Source organism: Oculina patagonica, chromosome 10 (genome assembly GCF_052425735.1).
Source record: "Oculina patagonica isolate OP01 chromosome 10, crgOcupat, whole genome shotgun sequence".
NCBI lineage: Eukaryota > Metazoa > Cnidaria > Anthozoa > Scleractinia > Oculinidae > Oculina > Oculina patagonica.
This window is the reverse complement of record NC_135767.1, coordinates 15,390,772-15,400,117: the sequence shown is the minus strand read 5'-3', so window position 1 is coordinate 15,400,117 and position 9,346 is coordinate 15,390,772. Positions and strand designations below refer to the sequence as shown.

Here is a 9,346-nt window from a genome sequence, read left to right as displayed (position 1 = left end):
CAAGGTAAGGGGCGAAGCCTAGAGTTAATTAAACTCAGGTCAAAGCCGTTAGAAACCGATAACGAACAGTTTATTTGTGTGAGCATAACTCACTGGGCGGAGGGTGAACTATTTAGGAAAGAATATCGCAAAAATCGTTTTAAAGACGATTTTGTTTGATTCTTTTCGGCCATGATGTATGAGATCTGCACGCAAGTTCGTGTCTGTCTAGCCAATGCTATTGCGGGTTTGCCAAGAGTCAACCGTTTGGCAACAAACTCGTTTTGGGAGGAAATACGAATGTAGGTCATTCATTGCTTCAGTACCTCAAAGCAAAATGGTACAAAAACCTTTCTCAAGGGGAATCAAATGGAATGGAAAAGCAATAACGAGTATTTTCGATGCTGACCTCGCTGTGACCTAAAACAAATTGGCGTAGAGTTGATTAAGTTGAATAAGGAAATGCTAAACTGATTACAACCTTAATTTGATTACACTATGCTGGTGCAGTTATCAAGGATGGGCGAGTCCAGCTGGGACACGCCTTTAAGCGGCCCACACACTTGCACTTGTGTGCACTTTAGCAAGATTTTTGAGAACAATTGCAAGTAGTAAGAACACAGCAAACCTGACAACTGAATTGTCTGATTTTGACTATACTCGACAAATTACAGTAACCTTTTGGGTTAGATAGTTTGTTTCCTCCTGACAAACCCTTCTGGGGTTTTCTTGGAGAGGCCCCCGTTATAATAATCTTTTAAAATTCTTACAATATTTTTACTACAGTAGTTATCGTGACATATTAGATAACTAAAAATGGCTAAGATATATTGAATGGATTTCAAAATGATCAAAGCTAAGCCTGCTCGTCCAAAGAGTCCTTCGACATTTACAAATTAAAGCGTTTGTTGGCGCAATTAAGCTTTATATATTTTATAATAATCTCATGGCAGGTATTTAATACAAGGTTGGACTCAAATTTGAATACTTGACCTTTTTAAAAACTCGAAAAACTCTCTGGAACTGTTGAGCATATTTTCGCAGCACATAAATCGTATAAGACATTTCAGCATGCTAGTGAAGCAACTGAAGTCCAAGGGAAATGACTTTTGGTTCGAGTTATCGACAAGTTCGATAAATTGGCATTCCTTCATAATTAAAAGCTTCTCCCTGACGATACAGTTCTTAAGCTCAAAATATTGATTATTATAATGTTTTTCTTTTGTCATTCATTTGTTGAACTTGACTTTTCTAGAGTTGTGACTTTTAATTAACAGTTTAACACACCGGTTTTTTTTTAAAAAAAAGGATAAAATATGGTTATCATTTAATTCCGGATAAGCTGTTAATCCCCTTTCGAACAAAAAGTTCTGGGCTAAGGGTTTTAACTTTCTGTGTAAGGCGACATTCACAGACAACTCGATGAAACAGGTAGCCAGAATCACAACTCGCGGTACACCTCATTTAAGCCCAATTAACCCGGTCACGTATGATTGAGCATTTTTCGTGGTACTGTGATTTAAACAATTTCTTCCAACAGTAGAATAAGATATGTATGACGATCACTGAGGAGAATTTGAATAGTGAAGTCAGGCCCTTAAAATAAAGGATGATAACGCCCATTTTCTTTTCCGCGCGTGGGAGTATTACGCGCGTTCTCCTCGCGCGGAAAAAGTTCTTGATGAACTGCGTCACACCTGGCTCATTTAATTAAAATGCTTCTTTAGTGTTTTTCTTCAATAAAAATTTGATTACAGTGCGCTCCTGGTTTCTCGAACCTCCAAGGAAACGAAAATTGGTTTGAGAAATCGAAAGTTTAAGAAATCGAGGGTAAAACGGCAGTGTGCGACCGCGTGAAGCAATCCAAGGGAAGTGGCTTTAGTTCGAGTTATCGAGAAGTTCGGGAGATAGAGGTTTCCAGAAATCGGGAATTTACTGTATTTTGAAGCGTCTTTCGATGTGGGGGATTTTTGTTCCAAATTAACTTGGAAGCCAACTCTTTCCTGCTTACAATATGTAATGTTTGAAAAGGAAAGGCGATTATCGGAAAAAATGAATTACATCAATTGTTGATACGGTTTTCAGACATCGTTAGAAGGGGACCCGGAAACCACAAATGCCTAATGGACTGCAAATCAGTGGGTTCCTAGACATGAATGAATAGCTGAAATGCAGCTCCCTTGGGCGAGAATGAACGCTTTATCAGTAGTTTGTATGTATTAGACTAAAAGCACGGGAAGCGGATGCCGATAATTGTAACAAAAGCTTTGTTCGAAATCAGGAAAAGGTTTGTACTATCAGCAACACAGGAAAACCGCACGACGATGTACATCTGCAGACGAAAATCGGAGACAGTATCTCGACCAACTACTTCAGTTTTACTGAGTCATGTCTACAGGTCTACTTTTAATCAAGGCTCAAAAGATCGAGTCTCGTTGTGGATTGCTGTACATTCCTTGTATTTTTATATTTATTTTTTTAGATATTGGACAGGAAATATCTTAAGGCGAGTTCATTAATTCATGCCCAGCGCATTGACTGTGGTATTATTAAGAGCACTTTACTAAAACGTGGAGGACTTTTAGGAATGTTTATATACATAAACACTGTCTCAGAGATTGATCAAGAATATAGTATCAACTTCTATTTTATCATACATTTCTCTTGGGCGTAACGCAAAACGATTTTATTATTTAAGGTAGTGTATTGTTCTGGTAAAATTATTGAAAGCAATTTGCTAAAACGTTCAAGACTTACTGGAATGTATATATACATTAGGAACACTGACTTTACAAAGAAATAATTTGACAAAGATTTATCATAGCTATTAGCCTATTAACTTTTATTTTTGCACTGACATTGCCTTGGGCTTTACTTACGCCCCTTAAAGGACTTAGAAAGGCCTATACTTCATTCAAGCCTTGCATTTATTTATTCTGTATGTTTGAGATAGGTTAATCCAAACAAAAATCATCGTTAAAAAAACACGTACGCATGTACAAAAATATGCATTCGAGTTCCGTTCTTAACAATATAAGAGTAGAGTATTAAATTTTTTCGGGATTAACTTGTTAGGTCTTGTAAGTGTAAGCAAAGGAACAATTCAAAGTTGTTTTAATTCCAGATCATCTTCGTAATGTAATATTCACCTAGGTTAAACCTCTTGTAGCCTTAAGAAAATCTTAGTTACAGAAAAATGATCATGCAAAATGCAAGGATTATGTTTAAAAAATGTTATAAAAACTTTGCATTTAAGACAACGGTAATAAACTATGTATAATAAAACAATGAGTTTAGATAGTGATTTCACAACTGCTTAGTGAACAAAGCTTGCTTACACAAAAAAAGGACCCTTAATAGCGCTCTATACAAAATGGCGCAGCATGAATTTTACACCCAGCAGTGAATTTACAATGCACATGAAAAATGCCAAATCTATTCTCTAAATTTATAACCTAGTAATAGGCGAGTTTGACCCGCACAACATTGTACAAAAAGAGTAAAAGTTTAAAGTCCTTGATAGCTAACAAATTTGCACTCTTAACAGTATGTCTCCGGCGAGCTGTTAAGAGCATTTTTCAAAGTTTCAGCACATGAAATAGAGTTCGGCAAAGCATCCCATTGTTTAACAAAATTCGTTCTTAAATAGTCATTCAAATGTATCAATTCGCCCTCGGGCATTAAACTCGATAACATACTCGTGTTTGTCTGGTTTGAATCGTGCCTGCTGAAAGATTTTGCTGCAGCGTTATCCAAGAAATATTCCGTGAAAGGCGCAACCCCTCTTCTTGGATGTGTTTGTTCGGTTTTACGTCTAATCCTTTTGCTTGTTCACCGGCTTGAGTAAGAAGAAATGACACTTTACTGTCCTTTCTGTACTCTGTTACAACAGTGTTTGATTCCGTTGACTCCGAACCACTTTTAGAAGTGCTTTGAAACTGAAACTTCTCTACACCGTTCTTTTTCGCAGCGGTTCTTTCGCAACAGATGATACTCTCAAATATTTTCTTAAATCCCTTGCGAAAATCTTTGCTAAAGACTCCAAAAATTATCGGATTAACCACACAGTTAGTATATGTAAACAACCAGCAGATTATTGAAAGTTTGGTAAAATTTTGACTGTTAATACCTCCGCCAAAATCCGCCCATAGCCATACAACTTGGTTGGGAAACATAAAGATCGCAAAGACAACCACGACCACAATAAACATCTTTGTCGCTCTTGCATTTGGAGTGCTCCAAATACTTCGCGCTTTAAGAGCGCCAAGTTTTTTAAATACAGAGTTGCTTCTAGAAACTCCTCGCTGCTTTTTCTGTTCTTTGGCTTCTTGCTTCATTTTCTTGATGAGAATCCGTGGCGTATTTGCAGAGATAGAATTTTCGCGCGTCCGTGCCGAGGTGTTATAAAGCGCGCGGACGGCTAAACTGTACATGACCACCATGAAGACTAGAGGCAATGCATACTGAACGAGAAACAAGAAAAACGTGTAAGCTTGTCTGTAGGAAAATGCAGGCCAGGTTTCTTCGCAAGAACCGTTTGTAAGTGCCAGAACATAGCCGTACGGAGATACCGCCGCTAGCGAAGAAACGTGTACAACGGAAATCAGGATAATAATTTGTTTCATGCACAGTCGTGTCTTGAACGGATGCATAATAATCCGGTAGCGATCCAGGGATATCGCAGCGAGAGTCAACGAAGATGCACAAGTGAAGTAAGTTTGCGCTGGCCATAAGAGTTTGCACATAACCCCTCCGTAGATCCATTCGTAGTTGTTTTCTTCAAGGACAAAGTCAAAAACGATACTTATCAACGGCGTCACCAGATCACAAATGGCCAAATTTAGGATCAGAAAGTTTGACGCAGTACGCATTTTTCTGGTGGTGTTAATTATGTGAGCGACCATGCTGTTCCCGAAGGTGCTTGCAGAAAGGATAACAAAATAAAAACATATCTTTGCGATCTTGAAGCCTGTCGATTCTCCTTGCGCTTCATCTGGAAGTAAAGTCGTGAAGCTACCATTTGCTTCGGTTGTCGTTATGTTTCTATTCATAATGTCGCGTTCCGTGGGATCCACCAACGCAGTCAAGCTGAATAGTCCTACTGACTTCTTCCGATATGAAACCAAAAATTCACCTTTTTATCTGCGGGCGGAGTCAACCGTTTGTCGTGATTGACGATTGATTATAATCGTTGAAAATAAATTAAAATTTTAGCGAAATGGTATCTTTTAACCTTTCTCCTCTGCTGTAATCTCCGATCTCCCTGAGTGGGGTATCATGATAAAATGCGTGCCGGGGGTTTCGTTTTGAGATGTCCGCGCATGATTAAACAACTGACATTGTGCTAAATGAGCTCGTCATTTATATTTATACAATTCCTCTGCGGGGACTCAGTTTACAATGACAGGAAACTAGTTGACCTTCGGCTTCCTCCTCGTATTATGTGGAAAGCTGCAGCAAAATGTCATTAATTTCTCTGTTAAGAAAAGTTCTGTTTAGTTTTGCCTTGTTGTCGCTAAACTATTTGTTAAGGCGATAACAGACTCCTTGAGGTAAATCGCATCCAAGTGATTTTAATCTTGTTCCTCAAAACTTCAGCTTTAAAAGAAACAACTGGAGTCTCACACAGGAGAAAGGATTAGTTAAAGTAAATACTGATCATGAAGTTAAAATACCGATAACGCACGCAAGCTTTAATACCATCGAGAGTTTTTTGGTTTCGGTTTACTAAGCTATGTCCTTCAGTTGGAAAAGTCTTATTTAACTCTTTAAAAAGGTCGAGTTCCGACCTTCGGATCACAAGACTGACATAAGGTTGAAAATGAACACTTTGGTTAGCGAAGTACACCAGGAATTATTTAAAACTAAAATAAAAAGTAAATTACTTAAATTGATTGCTTAACTGCTCGGCCGCTTTCTTATTGCTGTTATTTTGGAAATTGGAACTGAATTCTGCCTTGCGTGATGTCAGGAATATATATTGCCATATCATTGGTAATCTCCAATAATTCTCGATTCTATTTTTGTTCATAAGTTCCACGCAAATTTTAATTTACTTTTCTTCCTCTCCGTCACGAAATTACAAATATTTTTACGTGCCGTTTATGTCAAGCAATGAACAAATAAATCTTTTGTTTTTTGTGTACCAACGATCTCTTTTGCCTCTTTAAAAAGTTTATTTTAACTTATATACATAAATACATGTATTATTAAATGCAATTCCGCCAAGATTTGTCAAATATACCACAAAACGCGAGAAAATTAAATGAACGTGATGTATTTGGTAGAATTTTTATCCTTTTGAATTGAAGCGGTAACCGAACAAAAAAAGATAGCAGTTTTTTTGTTTCCCATGATTGATTACTTAAATGATAAGTGAACAGCTTTAAAAGGGAGCTTAACCCCTTTGTCACTCGTTAATTAATTTTACTAGTTCTTTGTGTAGGTTTTATTTAAAATCTTATCCGCGATTAAAATGCCAAAATTGTATTTTGCCAAATTAAACTTAAAATGAGGATAAAAGATTACACGTGCCGAACTTTACGTCCGCTAGGGCTATAACAAGGTGACGAACTCAGGCACGCGAATCCTAAAAGCTATGCAAATTGGCGCACTAATCAATCCCGTATTTCTCTTCAGACCTCTCTTCAGAATGTCAATACATTAACAAGCATAAACGTATTGAGAAATAAAGAGTTGAACAACAAGGAGAAATCGTATTTAAATTTAAATTCTCCGGACTATTATTAAAAGATGTAATTATGTATTTTTACAACTGAAAAAAAAAAACACACACACACACACACACACACACACAAAGGTAGTTGTAATAAAGTATGTATTGTATTGTAAAAGAAATGTATTGGGACTAGTCAGATACATTGGAGCTGCATCAGTAATTTTTAGTACGCTTGTTTGGTGCTGAGCCTAATTGTTACAGTGGATAAAATTAATTAGGAAAAAACACACACACACACACAGAATAGTGAAGACTAAACGAGCGGAGTATTTACAAAAATTTTACAACCTTTTTCCGGGAGCGATTATATAGACGGTCATCATAGTGTTCGTCGTCTGCCCCGTTAGAATATCATTCGGCGTGAGATACCTGGGAGCTCGATGTAAAGGCGATCGCAATATATGGTTGGTCCCTCCAAAAATTTCCCCTGTGTTCCCTAGCCTGCGAACGCAGACGTATTTCCGCCTGTCGTTTCTCTCCGCCGAAAAATAGCGTGCTATTTTTCGGCGGAGAGAAACGACAGGCGGAAATACGTCTGCGTTCGCAGGCTATGTGTTCCCTTGTTCTCTAAAAGTATTTTGTCGATTTTTGTGATCCCCGGTTCCCTAAAATATCAGAAACACAGCTTTTGTTCCCGAGTTCCCAGCTTTATTTTTCCTTTGACCCTTGTTGCGAATTATTTAATGGGCATGCTCCTTTGTTCCCTGAAACCCCTGGGAGAGCCTCAATATTAAGAGATGGATTCTTTCGAAAATGCAAGGCCTATATATATAAGACAGCTAAAAAGTATTAATATTGCAACTTTCTGATCAGCCTTGCAGTTTTCATTGAGGTTCTGTTTAAATTTTATTGCTAAACAAGTATACAAAAATATCCGGCTTCAGTTTGCTCCAGTTTCTCCAAGTAGTCCTTGCCTGGTTAGGGCCTGTTCACATGGAGGTATAGGACCCCGGAGAATTAAGGTGAGCTACCCCGCCTACCCGTAGTCATTAATAGCTAGCCTTCACATGCAACCCCAGGGCACTTGGGTAAGGTTTACGTTTAAAATGCTATCGCATATCTCTGTGTGCATCGCCGACAGGTCCGACTCATGTAACATTGTATTTTCAGTAGAAGTTCCACCCGTTCCGGAGTCTGTGGCCTGACTTTGGAAGGGGGGGGGGGGGGAGGGGTGATTTGTTTGACTTCTTCGCAGATTTTGGGCTGGCGAATGTTTGTATCTAATGAAGCGCTAGCTTTTCTTTTTTGTTGAGACGGCAGATAAGAAACGACAAAAGTTTTAAAAGAACTTCTTGTGATAGGCCATCCGTGACGAGGCAAGTACCTTGTTATTACGGATTTTATTATTTTCGTCCCAGCATTTTAAACGTCTTAACATTTTCTTTTAAATTAACCTGCTTTATACGGGCGCTGTTTCCTGTGTTCTCACTTTATCCGCCTTAAAGGAGTTCATTAATTCTACTATAATGGGATTCTAAGGTAAAGAACGTGCTCTTCTGAAAGAATAAATAAACAATTTCCTCTTATAAACGTAAACAAATTTAAGTCAATCAAAATGTCATCAAAACTAAGCCTCTTTGTATTTTGCCGCTAGGAAAGCATGCGGACACATTCCACGAAGTGTGTTTGTCATTTTGAATGGAAGAATTTTACACTCGGTGAAAAAATTATTTTCACGTTAACAAACCAAGGCAATTAAGTGCTTTAAGGACTTAATAACCCAATGTGAATTAGGTAATATGCCTACCTTGAATACACACGAAACTCTTGAATGAAGAAGCACTTTGCGAATTAGTTATAAAAGCAGACCGCAAGCGTTTTGCCTCGTTAAATCTCTCACGCTATTATCCTACGATCTAGATCAAATTAAAGATACTCTTTTGTTGAACATCTGATTTAATGTGTGTATACTTTTTAACTTCCGCTCTAGATGTTGCTGAAGGTTATAAAAACAAAAAGTTGTTTTGGTGGCAGAAAAACGCACGAAACAAATTTGTTATTGTAAAATGTGTTCAGAATGCATAGAGAGTCAAAAGTTTCAGTTCAATGGCTGAATGGCGTGGCATACTCGCACAGATTTTAGCATAAGCATCTGCGAGACAGATGACGAAAGAAACATACAGTTTCTAATCGCGTGTTCTCAACGCATCTGAACATGTGACAAGCACATGCGATTGTCCAGTGGTTTAGCTTGAGTCCTTGGCAACGAAACAGCCTTGTCTCCAGGCTCTCTCTTCTTTCCGACCCGGGAAGCAAGAAGAAGAGAAGCCCTTGGAACAACCATCGCTTGGTTTAATAATGAAGTAAGGAAACGGCATTCAACTCACACGTTTTATCCGTTCAAAAAAGTCAAATTTCACTTACGGTTGGAACAACAAACGCGCAAAATGAGGACCTGGGGCTACTAGAGATGTAACGTCCAAAAAAGAACGTCCTTGAGAACCAAATCGTACAAACTGAAAATTTGCAATTCTTCCTATATCCTCGTTCAGATTTTGTGTATAGCGAAACAACAACACAGCAGAAGAAGACAGGGAAACAACATGAAAAGCATTCCTTTTTTGACGACATGGCGCGACTAGCCCCAGGACCTCATTTTGCGCGGTCTTTGCGCACCCGGAAGGGAAA

At 38.2% G+C, this 9,346-nt stretch overlaps 1 protein-coding gene across 1 annotated transcript; it reads right to left on the bottom strand.

Moving 5' to 3' along the window:
* Positions 1-3,520: 3,520 nt before the first annotated feature.
* On the bottom strand, positions 3,521-5,243 carry LOC144627963 (galanin receptor type 1-like). The gene has a single exon (XM_078485990.1). The coding sequence runs from the start codon at positions 5,028-5,030 to the stop codon at positions 3,660-3,662; it is 1,371 nt and encodes a 456-aa protein (XP_078342116.1). The 5' UTR covers positions 5,031-5,243; the 3' UTR covers positions 3,521-3,659.
* Positions 5,244-9,346: the final 4,103 nt, after the last annotated feature.

Excerpts from the sequence above, each read along its gene's own strand:
- LOC144627963 (XM_078485990.1), bottom strand. The coding sequence starts at position 5,030 with ATGAATAGAAACATAACGACAACCGAAGCAAATGGTAGCTTCACGACT.